General features: G+C 45.2%; 1 protein-coding gene across 1 annotated transcript in view; it reads right to left on the minus strand.

Moving 5' to 3' along the window:
- Positions 1-21,811, minus strand: part of LOC105694305 (QRFP-like peptide receptor) — a 47,209-nt gene extending 25,398 nt beyond the window's left edge. Inside the window, exons 1-3 of the mRNA XM_012414837.1 lie at positions 21,508-21,811; positions 16,396-16,780; positions 13,166-13,296 (exon numbers count right to left, since the gene is read on the minus strand). Of these exons, the coding sequence (XP_012270260.1) occupies positions 13,166-13,296; positions 16,396-16,534 (270 nt within the window). The 5' untranslated portion in view covers positions 16,535-16,780; positions 21,508-21,811. The remainder of the gene's footprint in view (positions 1-13,165; positions 13,297-16,395; positions 16,781-21,507) is intronic.
- Between the last annotated feature and the right edge of the window lie 555 nt (positions 21,812-22,366).

The following is a 22,366-nucleotide window of genomic DNA, read 5'->3' on the forward strand; positions in this document are numbered from 1 at the left end:
AAGGTCGGAGGAAAACGGGTGCCGTCGCCTCGCCCAATTTCGTCCAATTTTTCCGGATAGAGGAATCCGCGATCCTGGACGAAGGATGTACGGACTGCGCACGGCACACTAATCTGGCCGAAGACTGGAGGAATCTTATCAAACTAGAAACGGAAGAGAGGAAACAAAGGGCCTGTTCTCTCGATCTCTTTTCGCGTGAACATTTTGCACAATACGCCGACGGGCTATCTAATGGGAAGAAAGGGACGCAGAGAAAGAATGACCTCTCTGTTCGCTGTCTTTCCATGAAGGGTTCACTTTGCGGCAGTCGTGCATGTCCTATGTCCGTGAACGAGACGAAATGCCTTCATCAAGTGTAAAAACCTTCGCCGAATACATATACGGTGACAAAATGACTGAGATCAGGTGTCATGCACCAAATACAAAGATATTTCTATGCAGGTTCATTGACCATTCTTCTGAACTAAAGAACAGAAGAAGCACCGCACCCATAACATGAAAGGTATAAACTATGGTACAAATGTGTTTGCCAAGTTGCAAGTAACATTTTAATAAATAGTTTCGTGTATAAGAAGGAAATAGGTCGATAAAAATTAAGTTGGCGTGAAAAATCGGGAAACAATGAGAAACAGTCTACTTGGAAGATTAAGAAAAAAGGTCTCGCCGCGTTCCTAGATTTTTGGCGGGCTTTTCGAATGGAAAGTCTCTCCTTACAAGGACGTTAACTACCCCTCCTGCAGGGCAGGTTGCCCTTCTTGTCAGGGGCGGCTCCCCCTATACATCATCCGTTTCTCTCCCCCAAGGCGCGAAATATAACGAACTTAACCGGAAACCGGGGGAGAAGGAGGGAGAATGCATTTTCCTTTCGGATAAGAAAGCGTCCCCGTTCTTCTCTCGCGTGGGGGCCAAGGAAAGCCGGCCTCTCCCCATTTCTCTGGGAAATGGACCCGCTTTTCGGAAACCGAAGGGGAAATAATGGTAAAGATAATCCTCAAAAAACACCTTAGGTGTAAAAAAAATTTCGCCAAATATGTTAGTACTATCATTTTATTAACCCTAGAGCTACCAAGACCAGTCAAAATGACTGGTTTCAAATGGCCCATCCCACACAAAAAAAATCCGCCGGTAGTTCTAGTATTAAATACTCAAATCAGATATTATTGCCCAATTACATTTATTTACAAATGCATTTTGTTCATCTACTTTAAAAATGATATTATCACTTAAAATCATGTGTCTATGAAAATCTACAGTCTTCAATTTTCATCTGACCAAATAAAAAAACTTAAAACAAAATCTGATCAAATAAAGAAAAGAAATTAAAAACTCAATTTGAAAACAACATTTTATTTGGCGAGCACTGAAATACTGACGAGAAATCCAATGACAATGCGTGCTTATCAGGGAAATAAACTCATCCTAAATCTCCAGTAACTCGAAATCAATTTAAGGCGGCCTAATTAACTCCCGATCGGGGGGAATCACGAGCGGGCGATTAATCTCGCACCGGCGGTCGATTAATCCGCCGCCATTTTGTTCTGGCGAGCGTAAATCTGCCCCATCCTAATGACCGCGTCTTGTGTTATTGTCCACGTGCGTCGAGATCGTTCTCTCGTGATGATCTACCGAGGAGCCTGATGCATCTTCGCATCTGCGACGCCTCCTCGCCTGCCGAGAGTTTACACGTCTCGAGCAGATCGCGCTAAATCGCCCGGCACTTCGGGACGAAAATACGACTCGATGCAGCGAGCCGCATCGAGTCGCGTCTCCGATCTGCCGCAGGCGCCTTTTTCATTAATCGACGTTACGGCAGGGCACCCAAAAGTGCTCGCCATCGCGACTTAGTTGGCTCCTGGCGAATGTTCATAAGCCGAGAGTTTCTAAAACTTATCGCGTACAATTTAAATGAAAAACTGGCGAATGTTCATAAACCGAGAATTTCTAAAACTTAACGCGTACAATTTAAATGAAAAACTTAGCTAACAAGAAAAGTGGGAGCTGCCTGTGGGTGGGATTTTAAGCTTTCGGCCCTACCGCTGTGTATAGTCATCTATCACATGCTTATTATATCGTACGGCTGACTATAGTCACCCCTTAGAATTTGCCACTAATTCGAAATTTTATTCCAACTTTTTCATTCCCTTTTTCTTACTCTCAGATGTAATTGACTCATACTACAGTGCTGAATTCACGATTCGCGTACCCCTAAAGCAAATGCCTCCAAGGGAAAAACACAGACTGAAAATGGAACGATAAGCGGTTGAAAAAACAAATAGTATGTATGTATTAAAATATACAGGAAGTAATGCAGAAAGGCTATAATAAGATATGTCGAAAGGATGATCGCCTGCCAGAAGGGTTGAATGAACGTTTAAACGATATCACAATTCACTTTTAACCTCCGCTTCTCCTCGGCTTATTCTTCGAACCGACATAAAAATATCGACCCCTTGAAAATGGATTTCATTCTTTTCGAATTTAACGAGACACCTTTTGCCAAACACTCTCCTTGGGGTAGAAAGTGCTCGCATCACGAGGAAATCAAAAAGACACTCGGAAAGCCTCCTCTTGGTAGTCCCGACAGGATGAAGCGTGAAAAATGCGGGGATTCCGCACCCGTGAAAAATTCGGGGAGGAGGACGAAGTCCCATATACAGGAATACTCCATTTCGGAAAAGCTCTGGAAAGCTTACGAAAAGCGTTCCCGGGGGGGCGGTCCTCGGGACAGCTTTTCGCGGGCCAGATAGACCCCGAATTCCGCGAAATTACGAGCGAATCGGCGACTTTCCGGACGCGGTCGCAGCTGCGGCCGTGGAGAGCCGGTCCGAATCCGTGCGAAAATCCGATAGTTGGATAGCTGAGGGGATTCCCGTAGGAAACTGCCCCGTTTTCGGAACCCCGTAGATTGAGTTCGCCCGAGTCGCGAGATTCGCGAAGCGATGCCGTTGCCCGAATCTCGAGTTAACCCTCTATGGCATGAAATTGCTATCCGACAACAAACCATACATTTCCGCACAATGTTAGCATATTTGTTGTCATATAACAACGACCTAATATCAAACCTAAAGTACAGTCGACTCCCGTCTACCGTAGTTAACATGTTACGCGTCGTATGAATTCTCGTTATAGGAAATATCCATACGGTAATTTTTTTTTCCTATATCGCGCATAATGCGTATTATTATTTATCGCGTTGTATTGTATTAAAACAGTAGTTGCAATATCTTTGACTTATTAGAAGAGAATAAATTTTGAAATTACCGCGCTTCGTCAAAACGCGCGATAACGATTCGGACCAGTTCACCGATCTAACCTAACGATTTTTTTTTTTTTTTTCTTTAACACTAATGGTGTTTTTTCTAAGGATTCGCGCATCCCCGTTAACGACCCGGTAAAAAGTTTCCGGAGCGGGAATCCCGTCCCGCGAGCTTGAGCGCCTCCGTTAAAATAACGTCCTAACCTCCCGCACTCGGATGAGCAAGCGCTCCTAGGAAGAATTCCTAGCGACGTTGCCGCGGCGTTTATATACCATGCCAGCGACGTCGCGACGTTGCCGTATGCCCTTACAAAGCGGCTCCAACTTCAGGGGGAAGCCCGGCAACGTCGGCCGCGCTTCTGGATCCGCGTTGGATGTATCCGCGCTAATTCGTTTCCGCGACGTCCTCGAGCCGCCAGGGGGATAAACTACGTCGGCATTTCATAAACGGGAGGGAACAGTGTCGCCACCATGCGGCGAAACTTTCGTTCTCGGACAACTAATCGAGTCTCGAACTGTCGGCGAAACGGGCCGTCGTTTCGACCGCTATCTTTCCCCGAAACCTCGCAACTACCGACTCTCGGCTGTTTACGGCAACATTTCCCGTGTTCACCGTTTTTACCGTTTTTACCGTTTTTACGGGTCCGACCAGTTTACGGGGGGTCTCCGCAGAGAGACGAGACCGTTCCAAGATGGCGGGTCGTATCGTCGCAATTCCTGCGGAACCGCCATCGACGCGGAATCGTCGTAACGGCGAGAGGCTCGATCGTCCTTCGAGATGTTCCCCAGTGGCACGGATAACTGCATCTACTTCCAGACATTACATACATACCCCTGAATCTGACAGCGGATGCGGCATTATGCGGCCGTCTTCCGCTGCCAGCGATGGCTACGACCTACTCCCGAACCGTCCAACTCCATTCTTAAGGTGATATGAAAGGATCATTCTATATATCCAAATGTGAAAATATTGATGAAACCTTTCGCCAAACTCCGTGCACCGAATCATTTGAAATTTCAGTACATGATTACGAAGGCCCTAAGGGAGAACGCGAATCTCGTAAAATTACATTTTCTGAAAGAGAATTTCTTCTTTTGGTTCTTGCCGGGGATGAGTGTAACATTCTTCTTTTTTTTTTTTTTTCGAAAAATGAAATTTTGCGAGTTTCGAGCCCTCGTTAGGACCTCTATAATTACACGTTGAAGTTTCAAATTATTCGGTTCATCCAGTTTGGGGGGTATTCATTCAGATAACAGATCGTTGCAGGAAACACCACGATAGAAAAGGGACAAACCCTCTGGTCACTCTCTTTCCTTCTCGCTGTCTTCGCAATCATAAGGGATAATATCAAGGGAACGATTGGATTTGCATGCTCCATATATTCCACGTCTATGGGTGTCATGAGCCACGGCGACCGGGAAATTCGATATTAACTTCTCTCTCACCTGCCCATTCGCGATTTCGATTAAATACGGCGTGTACATTCTTGAGTAACGATACGGTTGCACGTTTCAGGCCGGGGGGAGTGAACAAGGACGAAATCGTTAAAGGGTCCGTTAAAACGAGATAGTATTTAGTAGTGCATAAACAGGACCTAGGAAGGTAATGGCCGCCGGTGGGACGTCGTTACGAGGCCGTATCTTTTATCACTTTTATCAGTTCTCGGGCGAGCATTAAGTCCTTCAGGACTGACGCAGCGGAGCCACGTGGTGCACTTCCGGGCGAGCCTAAAAATCATTATCTGTTTGCCCGGCAAAGTGCACCGCTCTGACGCGCGCGTAATGCACGCGATAAGGACCCTGAAAACGTAGCAAGAGAACTTTCTTAAACTCCCACCCGTGACATTGACTTCGGACATATTTAGGAACCGCTCGAATAGTCGCGCAAGGGGGACGTAATATTATTTAACGACGAGCTTTAACCCTAGACTTCATGTATCATTTATTTGTCTACCCTCTGACTCACGACCGGGGTAGACATCCACCCTTTTTGTTTCTCCTCGAGAAAATGTCTCCTATCGGCAACAAAAAGAAGCATTAGTAGATGAATCTCGTTTTTTTTTTTTTAACGAGGAAGTGAAGGCTCGGAAGGTCATTCAAGTTCGTTCAAGTTTAGTTGATAAGAACCCTGCGTTAAGATCGATGAACGACGCAAAATTGTCAAGCTAGGAGGGAAGTTTCGGAACCTACTAGGGAGTTTATACCCCATTCATGAGTTCCAGGGTTAATAAAGCGCCCGCCAAGAAGCGTGACAATTAAATGCACAAGGGTGTAATTCGGGGACGCGAAAGGGAGAAAGCCGAGAGAGCCGAGAAAGCTCAACTTATTAAACGCGACGGTGCCGGCCTCTCTCGACGGACCGAGGCGGGACTCATAAATAAGCGGTAATAATAGCAAGATATCCCCCTTTATTTTCGGCAACCTCGCTATTTATCGCTCGGAGACCTGTAGAGTTCGTTGCTACGAGGCCTCGAAAAAGATATCCGCATCGGTTTTCCGCCTTCCCTCGTACGGAATCGTCGAGGCGGGAAAAATAAACGATTCGACGCGATCTGGTGGCGGCCGCGAGAACTTCCAAAAAAAAACGTCGATGTTGAGAGAATTGACTCAACTTCGGAGAAAATGTCGCGAATAACGAAAGGAATTAAAACAATAAACTGTACCTATCAGTAGATGATGTAGAATATTTTCTATCCGTGTAATATATGTATATATATTTTTTTTTATTATTTCGATAGCACAGATACTAATACAATACTTGACAGTAATTTGTTTAAGTTAATACTACTAGATACGCGGTATTCAATGTTTCATTATCAGAGGGTGGTAATATAAATGGTACACCCTTCCTTTCCCACGATTGATAAGACAACCTACAATTATCCCCTCCTACGAAAGCGGTATTAATTGACATTTTTATTCGTCGATAAGCTTCCCGATGTGACTGACAGAGTAATAACGCAAAGTCGATATCCCTCGAAAGATTATAAGGAACGTATCCATAATAGTTACCGTAAACGTCCACTGTGAAAAACATCATTGAACCGAAGAAATATATTGTCAATTCAAAGAATAATTACTTCACTCGAATAAACTCGAATCAATTAAACGCTACGTTTATTCAGGATTATAAGAATTCAATAAATTTTTGTTCTCAATGTACAAACATACAATATCATGTCTTTATACTTTAGTGTATAGACATATCCAATATGGCGGACGAGTATTCGAATCGTCACCTCAAAACTTTAGAAAGGACGTCGTTCCCTCGGTGTTTATAACTTCCTAATTACTAGGGATAGTTAGAGAGACGTTTCTTGAGTATTTTAGACGAAGCCAGTTGTTAAATCATGAGAGGGAGCGTTGCGCCATTAGGGCCGAAAATAAAATAGGTAGACGTTGATTAGGCCGGGCTATTTTTAATTCCCTGGTCAGTATGAGGTTTTTGAGGGAAACATTCCCGGGAGGTCGTCCGAGTGAAAACAATCAGTTGTTAGGCCACTAAGTGTGTCTGGCACGGAGCCACGCCGACCTAACCTAAAAAGAGGGAGGCTCCGCGTGGGTTAGGACGGCAAGCCCCGTGTTAAAGGTCTCGTTTTAGACGGGAACGCCAAAAACCAGCAGTCACTCTAAGAGCGATCTCTTGTTTCTCGAACTCCGACGGGAATCATTTTAACCGGCAACGTCCATTTTTGCCGTTGGGTGACACCAGCGCCTCTGGTGACGCAAGTGGGAAGCTGCGGAGCAACGAACAACCTCCAAGTCAATTAGAGTGCCGAGCGAAGTGAATTGGCACGCCGAAGGTGCTTCGACGAGACTTTAAGGGCCGCGAATGTTAAAGTTAATTAGAGCCTCGAAGAGTTCCAATTAACCGAGGTAATTTTACAAAACGGCGATCGTCGAGATCGCCGAAATTAATTGTTACGATGAACGGCCTAAAGTCATGAATAAACTTCGATAAACCTTGATAAGGTTGAAGGAAGGGCTCGCCATATTTTTTTCCCTCCTCGTGGGAATGTATAAAACTTGAAAAGATCGCGTCGAACTAATCCGAAGTTCTGGCGCTCTCCTCGAGAAAGTGGAGAAGATGTGGGATGGAGGGAGGGAAAAATAAGAGACATTTTTTCGGCACTGCTTTTATACGTCGAGGGTTCGAATCGTATAAACCGATGTCGGGGGTTGACCGTGAGGAAAAGAAGCCGCAAATAAGAGAGACGATAAACGCGATCTCTGGCTCCCCGAGGAGGTCTTCAGCATCAGTAGAATAGCTTGGTCTATGGTCAGACACGCCGCACTCGCCGAGAGTTCCAGGTCTGACCAGGAAAAGTGAAACAAAGGCGCGCGATAAAGCACATTCCGGTTTGTTTTAACCCTCTCTAGCCCTAATTCTTCATTCGAGCCAAGAGAAAACTTATACCCCCGCAGCAATTTTCAAATTAACCTTCTAATGTTGCTTCTGTATAAATATACAATTTCTATAAATCTGCATGAATTAAAATATTGACACAATTAGAACGTATAAACAAATTCCTTGGTTACAAAGGAATGGTACGATAATAAGGTGCTACGTTAACGTTAGTCGGAAAAATGAAATATGGCTTAAATATAAATATACATGTATGTGACTTTAAAGTCAAATTGAGTCATAAAGGGTTAACGGTATCTAATTTTGGTGCTACATTTTTCACCCGCTAAGCACGGTTGATGCGTTTAATTATTTATTGACCTTAAATTATTTAATACTCCGACGGGAGATCCGCTAGATGGATTCAAGGGAAAACCAACATGGCGGCGCGAACGTGTCAAGGTTAGCAGGGAGTGCATCCTGGAATTTATGACGTTTACTTCCGGATGGGAATAATGCAGCACGGAAACAGTGCACTTGCCCTACAGTAGATGCACCCGTTCGTCGGCCAGCGAATCGCGAAACAACTTCCCGAGAACAGCGGTTCCCAATTTAATATTAAAACCAATTAGAATGTACAACCAGGAATGCGGCCATTTCCGCGGGAAAGGAGAAAAGCCCTTTTGTCCGATTCTAATTAAGGTCCAAGTACTTTTCGGTATTTCTTCATCCTAGGAAATTGCGCTAGAGGAAGTTTTCTTCAACAAATAGACCCCGACCTAGAGAGAGAAAGAGAGTGATGGCATGAAAACGAGCGATAAGTAATGGCGATGTCCAACCAGCCGTGGATCATTACTCTACTCCACCTGCGACTTTTAGGATCGTCATAAACCACCGTGGACGCATAAACATGTCTCTTAAAGAAGTCATCGTGCAGCCGGCGAGTGAACCTTCGAGAAACGCACTATTGATATGTCCTACACAAATGATATCAAGAAGAGGAAAGAATTGCAAACACCCGGCCTGGCAACCCGGCGGGGTTAATTTCTTCCTCCGTCACGGTTGCGTTTAATCTGCCCCTATTCCACCTGGAACTTTTAAAGTCCCCGTAAATCTCGCCCAGAGCAAAAACGCGACCATTAAGGACTTCATTGCAAGACCAGCGAATGAACATTTGAGAATCCAGCCCTCTGATAAATCTCGCTTTCTCATTTAAGCGAGGAACAAAGCCCCGGAGGTACCGAGTTTGATACACCGGCTCGTTCTTCCGCGCCGGCTGCGCTTAGTCCTTCCGCCGCGCCGCGGCGCTGCTCTCCCGGAGCTCCACCTCAGACTTTCAAGACCTCGCTAAATCGTCACAGGAGCAGATACAACGTTTCCGAGGCAATCACCGCGAAGCTCGCGAGTGAATCTTCGAGAATCGTGGCTTTCGGGTGGCGGCAGAGCGCGGCAAAGGTGTCGAAACGGAGTTTCGAGATTCCGCGGCATTGTCTGCGCATTCCCCCCGGGTGCAGTGCCTCCTTTTCCTTCTCCGCCGCCGACATTCCTCGAGGTCCCAAAAGCTACTCCCCGATATCGACCGAAGCTGCGAGCAATTGTGTCCCGAAACCGCGCCTGTTTAGCGCTCTCTGATTGGATATTCACGCCCCCGCAGCACGTAACAACTATCCGTGCATTTCTGCAATGGAGCGCGTTTCTGTGAACGCATTGAGGTTAGGTGCGTGGCTAGGCTTCGCGCCACGCGGCCGGAATACATCGCCGCCATTCAGTCGATAAATTACTTTCGATTCGTCGCTCGCACGCACCCTCGAACTCGGCACCGCCAAACCGGCGCGTAAGTAACGCAACGGCATTTCCATTGTGGCGGTCGAGTCGACCAATCGCGGCCGATTACGGGCCGCAATGGAATTTCCCGATACCGCCACCCGCGGGAATCAGCGAATCGATCATCGACGGCGACCATCGATCGACCGATCGCGCCGAGCTGCGATTAGTCGAACCGAAAGAAACGCCGTCGCGACTTGGGAACTCGTCGTGACGCCTTTGCGTCGGCCAACTACGTCCAATCATTTAATAAAAGGAACCGCGTCGAACGCTCGACGAGGAGTCAGTGGCTCTCAACAAACGACATACAAAGGGCCGATTGCGCCACATCCGAATGAAAATCCATAATCAAGGATTACTTAACGCGCGATTAGAGTTAATCGCCAAATTCCAGGTGGTTACCCACCGTTCGGGTTTCAATCTCCGGTTAGCCTAACTTTTGCCGGTCCAACGGGAATTTCGCTAATCCGAGATTAACTAATCCTAATTAAGGAATTTCACGCTAATCACGGTTCGTATAAACCGTCCCAAGTAACAATCGCGCCTAGAAAGGGCGAGCTAACGAGAACCTCAAACGACTGAACTGAGGCCAGAATTTCGGAAAAATTCATCCCACGTGGCTGGGAGGAATTAAGTACCGTCGGACAATGCAGAAATTCGTTCTTCATAAATTGCTTTGAAAAGACCCGCGACGTAACCCACGTGCTTTTCTTCCGTATGGACGGTCAAAGCGGTGAGTTTTTGTTTGCCCAGAAACAATGTCGACAACGACGCCTCGTTGCGGCTCGCACTAATTAGACACGACCAAGAAGGTTCCCATTTATTGTTTAAACTTGTTCTCGTAGTTGTTCGTTAAAGCAGCGGCGAGCAAGCTGGAGGAACGACCGCCGCTTTTTCCACAGGTGAAAGACTAACGTGGCGGCGTCCTTCTTTCTAACTAGAAAAATATCCTAGGTGTACCTTACCCCTTTCTTTGGTTCCGGCATGAGTATAATACTGAGTCAAAAAATGAGTATAATAATGAGTGAAGAAATAAGAACCACATATTTTGTTCACCTGGTAATTACCGAGTTTAAGGAGTTAAAACCACCCTCAAAGACAGTTATTTGACACTTTCCCGTGAACGGAATAATATTTCTCGACTGGACCGCGTGTAATTAATCGAGTTTCAGCCAGTTATTTCAACGATATATCATATTCAATTCCCTTTACGAGGAAGTGTCGAAAAACTGTCTTTGAGGGTCAACTTTGAGGGTGGTTTTCGCCCCTTAAACTCGTGAATTACCACGTATAAGGAAGTAGGTGTGTCTAATTTCTCAATGGACCGTAACATATGTCAAAACTAACGAAGTCGATGAGATACACGTGGGATACTTTCTTTGCCCCTTCCGTACGAGCGGGACCAAAATGGCGGCCGCTCCGTTCTCGTTACGCAGGGGCATAAAAGTCGAGGAACGCCTTGCGCGAATACAGGGACACCTTTGTCCGGGTTATTGCGCAATCGGTCCGCATCTCGCGAGCAGATCGTGGGAAAAACGGCGGAACGCTCTCCAGCATCCCGTGATTCACGGGGCAACCGAAGCCGCCATTGCCATTACAAGTATGAACGCTCACGGCGGATATAATCGAAGAGAGTTCCCTTTGAGAAGCGGAACCTTTGGATCAACTTTAATTATGACGGGGTGCTTACATCAAGATGTCGTCCTCCACAGAATAATGTAATCCCCTTTGTCGAATAATCGAGGCGCTCATGGAGAGCGCAATTATCGACCCACGGCGCGATGACACGAAACGTCATCTTCCCGATGAATATTGCTTTGGAGTTCAAAAAAGGAAGAAAACAAAAAAAAAAGGAAGAAGAAATGAAAACTAAAGGGAGTTGGGAATTCCCGAGACTGGGGATGCGCGCAAAAATCCCGGCTATCAGAGATCGCGCCTCGAGTGACGAACGTTTCCCTCCCGAGGAAATTAAAGCACGAAGTGCTCCCGGCGACCATTCGCGGGAACATCTGGTGCTTTCCAAACTTTTTTCCCCGCTAATATCAAAAGTTTCCCCAGCGGTTTTACTACCACCGCCCCCCTGGTCGGCGTCTTGGGCGTGAAATATATCCCCGCGCTCTGTTTTTCCCACTCCGCGGGGAGGGGCTAGGGACTTTTGCACGCGCCTAACGCCACTCATCGTAGAGAGGGGAAAAAGCGTCGCGACGTCGCGCAAAACTCGCTACGTTTCTCACCGGCCACCTTGGATGCAACGTTACGTGTGACTTCTCTTTTTTCGCCCCCCAGAAAAAGGATGTCCGCCTAGTGCTATCTCCCTAGACCATGATTGCCTTGGCGAAAGCTCATCGTGTGGTGTTCCGGATGATAAGAAACGGTGAGATCGCGAGATAAGACGTGGAAACTCGTACTCGACGTTGGCACAACTGGAGCCCTACTTAAATTGAAATCGAAAGTCGAGCGACAGATTTAATCATTCGTTAGATGAGTTACGCCCGATTTCGCCGAGTCTGGGGATTTATGGTGGCAGTGTTGACTCGGCCGTATCGCCCGGGATTTACAGCAGATTTCCGATTTCGGACAAAATTATCGGGCCGCGCGATCTCGTTTGTCTTCGGTCATATTTCGATCGATCGGCAGCGCCGCAGTGCAGCCAACCTCGCCGGTGTAAATTCCCCACGGAAGTGAGAGCTTCCGTGGCGTGCCTAGTGATTTACGCGCCGCTCGCGCCATCTGCGAAGAAAACCGGCGCGGGGGGCGTCGGATAAAGACCACCTAGCGCATCTATAAACGTCCGCCTGCGGTAAGTGGATAAAGCACGGCCAGTCACGGGCGCACTTCGCCCTCTCCCTTTTGCCGAGACCGTAGACTCGCCTAACTGTTGAAGAAGAGGTTAACGAAGCTTACAGCGAGTTAATTTCAATGAGCATTAACGCCAGCTCCCTTTCGAGGCGAATCCCGAGTCCGGAAGTCAGGGTCAGCCGCGGGCGCACTTCGCGCGCTTCCCCTTTCGCCAAGACTGTATAAACTTGTCTAACCGTGGAAGAAGAAGTTAGGGAGGTTATACAGAGAGTTCGTTTCAATGAGCATCAGTGCCAGTTCTCTTTGGTGACAAGAGTCACGGTCAGCCGCGGGTGCACTTCACGCTTCCCCTTTCCACGAGACCATAAACTTGTCCAATCGTTAATGAAAAGGTTGAAGAAACTTTATCGAGTTAATTTCGATAATCATTAACGTCAGCTTCCTTTTCAGACGAATTTGAAATCAGGAAGTCACGGTCAGCCACGGGTGCACTTCGCGCTCTCCCTTTCCTCAAGGCTAGTCTTGTCTAACCGTTCCGGAAGAGGTTGATAAAATATACAACGAGAGTTAATTTCAATAAGCATTAACGTCAGCTTCCATTCAACACTAGTCTCGGGTCTGAAAGCCACGGTCAGCCGCGGGTGCACTTCACGCTCTCCCTTTCCTCAAGGCTAGTTTTGTCTAACTATTCCGGAAGAGGTTGAGAAAATATACAACGAGAGTTAATTTCAATAAGCATTAACGTCAGCTTCCATTCAACACGAGCCTCGGGTCTGAAAGTCACGGTCAGCCGCGGGCGCACTTCCCACTTCCCTCGTTAACGGCGAAGAAACGTTAGCCCGGGACTTTTCGCGCAACTTTCGACCTTGGAAAAGTATTGTTTTCCCCAACAACGGGACTCGACGATCGAAAATATTTATCTTGGCAGGTGGCCGGCTTACCTTGACCGGTATGCAGAAGAGGATGAGCAGGAGGTCGGCGCTGGCCAATCCTCCGAGGAAGACGTTCGTCGGCGTCGCCGGGAGAGGGCGCAGACGCGGGCAGAGGGTCGAGGCGATGATTACGACGTTCCCTGTGAACGGAAGCACCCGAGATGACTCTTTTCACGCCGTGAATTAAATCAACAAACCGAGCGAGCTCCTTTATCTTCCGGGAGCTTCGCTCGTACACATCTCCAACATGAACGTAACAAAGTTCAGCACGCTTCATCCGCGACGCTGCGCCCTTAACGAACGCTTAACGCCCGTTAAATCTCTATTCCCTATAACCCAGCTGTGCCTAACCTTCAATAATACCCGCTAACTAAACGAATAACAACATACACGGGGGTGGTATTAATAACATATAAATAATAAACAAGTAACGACGCTCAATACACGTGAATTACGTCACTGCGAATGTTCACCATAAGCATAAATGTAAATGTAAAAATTGCAAAAACCTATTCGCCTATTAACCGTTTGAGACCCAGGTAGCGCAATTGCGCTGATCAGATTTTATGTTGAGAAAACCCAGCACATTTCGAGCGTTGTGGACAACTGACGATGCGTCACCGACTGTCAAAGTCGCTCAGATTCACTGACCCAAGTACATTACACGGCTCCTTCTTTTAACCTCTTAACTTACAATATCGTGTGAGAGACGTGATAAATCAATCGAGCCAAACGTGAACAAAATGTGTGAGAGACGTGGTATGTCAATCGGGCCAAATGTAAACAAACCGTATGAGAAGTTACGTTCAGCCAAACCGTGAAATGGGCCGATGTATGACCGACACTTTTGTTGTTTATGGCACGCGCTATTGGAATTTAAATCGTAACGCAAGGATGTAAATAATACATCTTACAATTCAAGAAACGCTATCGTGCCGAGTGGGATTCATCGACATAAAATAAACAAAGCGCTATCGCGCTGTTTGGGTCTTCTCGTGCTCATTTAGAGAAAGCGCGGCTGCGCTGTTCGGGATTCTTCGACAGTGTTTTTTCAATACCCCCTAGGACTCAAACGGTTAATAAAGCATTAACGAAGGAGGTGAATTTACGATAAAACTGTCGTTCATCCCCTATGGAGAATCAGGTTAAAATGTCGGACGTTAATTTAGGATTGAATAAGCTTCTCGATGGAAATCTCCACTTTTCTCACGATTAATGCGGCTGGGGAGTTTATTAAAAATGTATATGCCCGTCAAGTGTATCTCTCTAATGTGGGGATGAACACCGTTTGGCAATTCCAATTAGCGGTGGCTTTATTGGCTTGGTCGAATTTGTACTTCAAATGCCGGCCAAGTACGAGGTCTCTCCCGTGCTAATGGGACCACCGAGAGAGCTCGGGGAAATTGCTAGTCCAAAAGTTGACGCATATTAATGCAATCTCGGAAGTCATTTAAATGGCGGTATTGGCACCACCGAACCGAGCTACGAGTGTACCCCGAACTGTTTTACACGCGTCCCTCCCCGAGGAATTAATAAACCAAGGCAATGTAATCGAAACCCACCCAATTGCAGGGAAATCATTCCAAGAGAGCCCCTTATTTCTCCAGGAAAAATCACCTGCGAAATTTCCGACGATTATGCCGGGGCACAAGCGCCGAAAAGAGGCCTTGGTCGAATCGCTTTCATGCAAATCGACCCCCAGGATTACCGCGATAAAAATGACGTCTCGAATTACACGTCGCATCACTGATAAATGGTTTGTCACGGAGACGAGGATATCGAAGGGAACCCGACAGATGTCAAGAGTGTCGATTTTTTTTTCGGTTTTTTGTCCACCATAAACCGAGCTGCACTGGTACACGAGCAGTTCTCCCACGTGCGAATTTTTATCATCATTTTATTTTATCACAATTTTTATTTTAAATCGTGCGCAATCGACGTCGTCAATTAATTTGTAAAGACGGGGACTTTATATACACGATGTTATGCACCGCATAGAATGTCTAATGTTTCTCCTTACTAGTCTGTCAAAAACGATGATTCCGTTAAGAGTTGTCTTGCAAGGCTGACGTATTTTGATAAAACATACTGTTTCCAATAAGCTCGGCTATTTGATATATGTAACCGAACTCTCTGATTTATCATCTAAAATGTTTTCCAAAATTAACGAAACGACGCAGCCAGGACACGATAGTTGATTGAAGCGAATAAGCTTAATCGAGTTAACTGAAATTCGGATCACTGAACCGAAACTTTTTCCGAAATTAACCAAACTCAGCCAATCGATTTTGTTCAATGAAGCATTTTTTTTTTCTGCGGGTACAAAAATATTTCCTCACATTTATCCGTAAAAATCTTTAGAAATCGAGATAAATGGGGTCAATTTGTTTACCCGATGCCGACTCGAGAATTGTTTAACATCGACCTCGGCCTTCGGATGGGCGGATTACGCGTCCAATTGTTAGTTAGTTGCGTTTACAGGGTCACTTCAGTTTCAGCTTCGGCTTCTGCCTCGCCGTCAAAAGGAGGAATAATAAACCGTATTCTCTGAGCCCTAGGCTCGTGCGGTCGCCGACTAATTTCCATTTTGTTAACTCTAGCCTCCTCTTCCTGCAACTATTCGCTGCCGATTTAACGCCTCGGTTTATTTATCCGCAGCCGGTGGATCCGACTCGCTCCTTTTGAGCTTCGCCGTCGATCCATTCGTCACCGGGTTCCCCTTTTGCGTGGAAATCACCCGCGGGATAATTCATTGTTATTTATTCACACGTCAAAAACCATCTCGATTACCGGCAAAAGTCCACCGGTCGAGGTCCACAGCTCCTCCGTAAATAATTCTACCCGTAATTATACAATATAAAAGTAGTCCAGGTAAAAAAAATATAAAAAAACAAAAAGAAGAAAATGAATTCATACCATACATTGAGTTACGTGAATAAATTTAAATTTCAATAATGTGAGGTAAGGTTTTCGACGAAAGAAAAAAAAAGAAAAGAATTACTTATACCACTTTCGTAGTCGGGGGCACACTTTATTTATTTTTATAAAATGAGTATTTTCTTTCTCTATTACAAGTCCCGGGGAGAGAAATCGATTTCACCGTTACGGGGCAAATGGAAATTTTATTACATATACGACACGGAGGAGCAACAGGTGGACGGAGAGTAAGGTAATGGCAATTACCCCGTTGTTGGGGATAAAAGAGGAGAAAAAAAAACGAAGGAAAAAGGTGAACTTACCAGCGAGTCCCAGACAGAAAGTTAAGGTGTAGACGACCAGGACGGGGCCCAGCTCGGCCCAGTCGAAGTGGCTCAATGACTCGTTGACGTCGTAGTCCAGGAAATAGTCGTCCTCGGTCTCGTTGGTGTTGTTCGACATGATGAAGATCGCTTCAACTTCCACACCCCTCGTGATATCCGGCCTCGCTCTCAGACTTTCCCATCGCTCGTCCCGGAAAGGAGATTTATCAATGATAACGCTCCACTTGGCATCCCGGACATTTTCACTGTTCTCTTTTCAGCAACAAATAATGAACAGTCATTCCGGATGGAGATTCGTGGATATCGAGCTTCCCATGATCCCCACAAATTCTTGATTCTCCGGCCTCTGCTCGTTATCGGTGTTCTGCAAAACGATAATTCCAATTCTCAGCAATGTGAAACAATCAGATCCGTTTTCCGGGGGACGGAAAAGAAATTTGGTTCACTGAGCAAAATTATTTGTTTGACGACATTTCGTTTGTTTCAGTAAACGTTTTGGTTCGGGGAACCGAATTTTGGTTCACCTGACCAAACTCGTTTGCTTCTATCAACTAATGTATTTCGGTTAAATCATTTTATTAATCTTGGCAAATATTTTACTTGACAAACTAAACGTATTGGTAGAGTGAACGTAATTACATAAATATTTGGGACGATTTACCGCAATATTCGACATGATCAATCAAAAGTTACTAATCAAAGCATTTGATCGTGTCCACCAAATATTTAGTCCACATAACAACCATATTCTATGGCTGAACCAACAAGTTTTATCGATTCAACAAAATATTTTTCTGCGTGATACGCACCCAACAACGTTACAAAAATTAACGAAAAAAAAAAAGAAGAAAAAAAAATAATCGCTTCCCCTAGATTTCCCTTTTATTCACTTTTTATTTCAATTTTCGAGGCAGTTTCGAAATTTAGCCATTCCCGGGAGAGCAATCCCCCTCGAGAGGAAAATAAATTTTTACAAGAGGGAAATAAAATGTCCAAGTGGGGCCGAATGAATTCACCGAATTGAAATACCTGAATTCATTATCAAGGATGTCCTCACTCGATAAATTCTCCCCTGAAGAGGACCCCGAGGAGAACCTCGGTAATTCGTTTGTTAAAACCCTCGTGCTCGTTATCAGTCTACATCGTGGGTGGTATCGGATAATTCGCAGGGCCGCGGAGGGTCCGCACACCTCGTTGCTCTTTTTCCGAAGGAATCGAAACCGATCGATCCGGTCGATTTAGATGGGAGCTTTCCATCTGGCCTATTGTCTTTTCACGAGTTATCGCCGCCATCGCGGCGCAATTGCGCCGGTCAGGCATTAAATTGGATTGCTCTCGTGTACGTCCGATACCTCGTCAAGGCGCTGATGAGGCTGCACCGGATACTTTTCATCTAACGATATTAACCCCCTTCTTGACTCGACTTAAGAGGCGTCTCTTTGGTCTGCAAACGTCGGACGACTCGACCCAAAGATCCAATTTTTACGCACCTTTAACGTGGAATATCTCCACGACGGTAGTTACTTAATACACATCTGACACAATGAAATTGTAACACCGGTTATAAGTAAGTTAAATATTCTTGTAAAAATCTAGCAATACCGTTGACACGCGTACGAAGTTGTCGCAAACAATCCCCCGAAAGGTTACCAATCGGGGCAACTTAAACGAACGATAGCCTTCATATTTCTCAGGCGTGTAATTGCGGAAATTCGCAAACAGAGAAGATATGGTTAGCTTTTTTATGAATCTCTTCGTATTCATTTCTTTATGATATATTACTGGGATAAAGTTTTACTTGCCGTCACGTGTCAAGCAATTCCCATTATTTTCATTATTTCAGTCTTTCACCCGCGACGCATCATTTACTACCAGCTCTGACTTGGAGCATTTTCTTTTTTTTTCTTCGCCATAACTCGTAACGAAGGTAACTAGTGACTACATCTAATTGCTACGGTCGGAAAAGAGAGAGAGCGAAAAATATCGCCAATAATAATATAAGTAACGGCTCATCGTTATCGAGTCGTGAGCAAACTTTGAGTCGGCTCTCAATGTCAATGTTGGAAAAAGGAACAATCGACGGGCAGCGGCCGCCATCTTGGACGCGCTCTCAAGCCGTCGCGTGTTATGGCGAAGAACGAGTTGCACTTTTCCGCAGAACTTTTCCTACCAACTCGTAGATACATTAACTTTTTCCACGACTGTTGCGTCGGCTCGTGCTCGTATTCGGCGTCGGTTAAGCAAAAACGAGATGACACGCGCTATCTTAGCCGGCATTAACACGCCAGTCCGTTCGCGGCCATTAAAACGCGCATAGGTAATTTCTCTTAAAGATTCCTCCGTCTTAAAAATCCTCCGGCAACTCGGCATCCCGAATAATCTTATTTCCCGCCAATAACGTTATTCCGCGCGAGTAGATTTATTCGAGGGGAATCGATTTATTCCACGCGGCTCGTTTTTTACCTCTGGATTTTATTCCGCGATGGGGGAAACTTTACCCCGCGTTACCTCCTCCATTTTCCCCTAGCTCCTCAAAGATCGCCGGAGAAATTTCCCATTGCGCCGCAGGGTCGTCGTATAATTTTGCAGGATTTTCCGCGAGGACGGAAAGTGAGAGTAGGCGAAAAGAGAATACGAAGCTGCAAAGAAACCAAAAGTAGGCCCCGACGAGGCATCCGAAATTTTCTAAAAATACACGAAAGTTACCCGACCTAGGCCGTGGATCATCTCGAATTTCTTGACGTCAGGAGGAGTTAATAATCGCGACTAACTAATGACCAGCGAAATATAATGGAAGGCGAAAGATCGATGGGAAATTAGCGAGTCGATTTGCTTTTCAAATCGCCCCGCGAGAGCCCAGCTGCTTTGTAATGATCGATTGGAATTTTATGCACGCGAGAAATAACGAGCTCCCCTGTTTCGGAATATGTTAACGACTAATGGCATGGCGAATTATTAAGTTTAAATAAGTGCAAGAAGAAGGAAAAATCCCAGCCGAGTCATCGCTCCCCAGGCACAATGAAAAAAAAAAAAGAAAAAGAAGAAATCATAAAAACTGCAATTTCGGAGTTAATGGCGTGTTCTCGCGTGAGTACGCTTTAAAGACCCTGAATGGAGATAAAGTTTCGACGAACGACGACTTCTGTACATTTCAGCCAACTGACCAAGTCTGTTTCAAGCACGTGGGAAACGTAAATCCCGCAAATCCAACAATTGCCTCGATATTCTTGTGAAGGCAGGGAAACAGAAAGACAACGAACAGAGGGGCTCTTTCTCTCTTGCTGATAAATAGGCTGTCACCGTATTGCTCCTTTCAAAAAGTTTCACGGGGAGAGAAAGAAAAAGAAAAAAAAAGAGCAAGAAAGCAACCCCTTCGTTTTCTCTCATTCAGTTCTGCGATCTTCCTAGTCAGAATAACATTAAACAGGGTGAACCAGATGTCGCAAGGGTACAAAAATAAATAAAAAATTTCCCTGCCCTTATATCCCTATGATGCGCGATATTTTATTCATCTTGTACATCCATATATTCCATATCCATGGAAATTACGCATCTTGAGCACGGACATAGAACACATGACCCCCTTAAACCCGACCACTCCCTAGATATTCTAGGGAAAAGGGAAGAAGGCGAGCAGAGGTTGTTCACTCCACTTCTTTCGTAAACTGTTAAATAAACTGTTGCTTTATTGCACCGCCCAATTATTTCACGTAAAATAAAATAAAAACGCGAGAGAGCAACCCCTTCAATTCTATCGCCTTCCTAGTAAAATCAGCGATATATATCCATGTATCCTAAATCCATAGAATTATGCAATGTACGCGGATGTTGGAAACATTAGAACTTGCAAATTCAACGGCTCTCTTTTTATTCTTATAAAGGTAGAGAAAAGAAAAGAGAGCGAGCAGAGCTAACCTTTCCTTCTCCCTCTTGCTATTAGTTAATCTGTCGCTTTATTGCACCGCCCAGTTATTCACGTAAAATGAAAGAAAGAACAAGAAAGCAACCCCTTCAATTCTCCCCTTTAATTCTACTGTTATCATAGTCAAATCAGTATTATACATCCATGTATCTAAAATCCATGGAAATTACGCGTCATACGTGGACTTGTGATACATGCAATTTGCAAATCCAACAAATTCCTTAATCACGTCGCACAATTATTTCATGTAAAGGAAAAGAAGAAAGCAAAAGAAGCACCTTCGATTTCTCTCTTTCAGTTCGATTGTCTTGATAGGTCATCAAGCGGGGTCCATGCATCCTACAGTCTATTCTGGCGTGCTATGTCGATCGTTCAGGCATCGAAAAGTCGTCCTTTCTTTTAAATGCCAACTGGCACCACGCCCGTTTGCCTCTCGGTTCGTGTGCCCGAAATTAACGAGAAACAATAACGCCGCAATTAATCCCCCGGCTCCGGGAAACGGCCGTCACAGACCAGAGATAGGGGCTCGAGGATGAAGGCGATCATCAGAAGAAAAACACAGGACTAGGACGCCCACGAGTCCTCGACATTCTCCGAAACTCGACCCTCGTTACACGCGCGACAGAGAGAGAAAATATTTTCAAAGGAGAACAATTTAAAGGGTGAAAGGGGAGGGCTCCATCTGTGCGGTTCACATGGCCGAAACAGGGACGCGAAACTGCACGCCAAACAACCCTGAAGAAACGTAAAACAACGCGGTCTCATTCGAATGCAAAATCCATATTTCCATATCTGCGCCCTTGCACTTTACAGCTACGTTTTATCGCAAAAACGTTTCCCGGACGCTTTTCACCTCTCGTGAAACGCACTTGTACTACATTTACACGAAGAATGAAATGCTGAGGAAATCATCGAAAGAGTTCCAATGAGGTACCCTTTTCTAAACCTTTACACAAAGGTTTTTGTATATAACAATTATTAAATTGCCGTGTCAAATGTAATCGTTATTTTAATTATTCAACTCTCTAGCGACACGCTTCCATAGATCTTAGTTTGCGTTTCCCTCTTTACCTTCTTATCATATGTAATAATGATTTAAATCAGTCAACTATTTAGCGGCGCGCTTTTATAAATCTTTTACTTTTTAACGTTTTCTTTTTTTTTTTTACCTTGTCGTTGGGTCATTCTTGGAAAATTCCCTCGATCGATTTTCGTTGAGAACTTCACTGTGGGTAGCAGGTTAGGTCATTGATCACACTCGAGTTTATGTTGATCCGGTCAGGGTTTAAGATCGATTAAGGCACGCCATTCGTGCGACGAAAACGAGGTTGACTTGCGGCGGTGCACTTGGCTTCACCGAGGAAACGCATTTTTTTCAATAGATCTTTTAACGAGCATTCCGAAGCGCGTGCGACGAGAGCCGAGAGACGAAGAAGAGTCCCGCGACGCTTCGCACGACGCTTCGCACGATACCGCGACTGTAAACTGACTGGACAGCGCACACGATTAAAGAAGAACCCGCCAACCCGAGAGCGCCCGAGCGGTTCCGAACGCCGACGGAAACGCCCGAAGACTCGGGAATTAAATGAGCGCCCGGCCCACGTGACTCCGTCTTCGGGTCGGCGAAATCAATTGGTTGGTCGTTGGTCACTGATCGATTGTTTCTGGGATACTCGTCTGTATCAATACGATCATGTGATATCGAATATAAAGTCAATTTCGACCTATAAATTCGATAAATATGCCCTACTCTTCAAAAAACCAAATAAATAAAAATCCCGCAAGTCGGATACTAATACATGTCGTTTAGGATACTGTAAAGAGGTAGTAACTCAATTTTAGTATAAAAAATAATTTTAATTACTGACATGTGGTAAGGTTTCTTTCATGTGCGACATGTTATGATAGGGTTACGTGATATGAGTAACTTGGTTTTTTTGGAGTGGAGGTTTCTTTACGAAAAATGTTAATTGTGACAGTTTGAATATTCGTTAGAACTTGGAGCAGCATTATAGGGTTTATCGATAT

Source organism: Orussus abietinus, unplaced genomic scaffold (genome assembly GCF_000612105.2).
Source record: "Orussus abietinus isolate OABI.00-Male unplaced genomic scaffold, Oabi_2.0 scaffold6, whole genome shotgun sequence".
NCBI lineage: Eukaryota > Metazoa > Arthropoda > Insecta > Hymenoptera > Orussidae > Orussus > Orussus abietinus.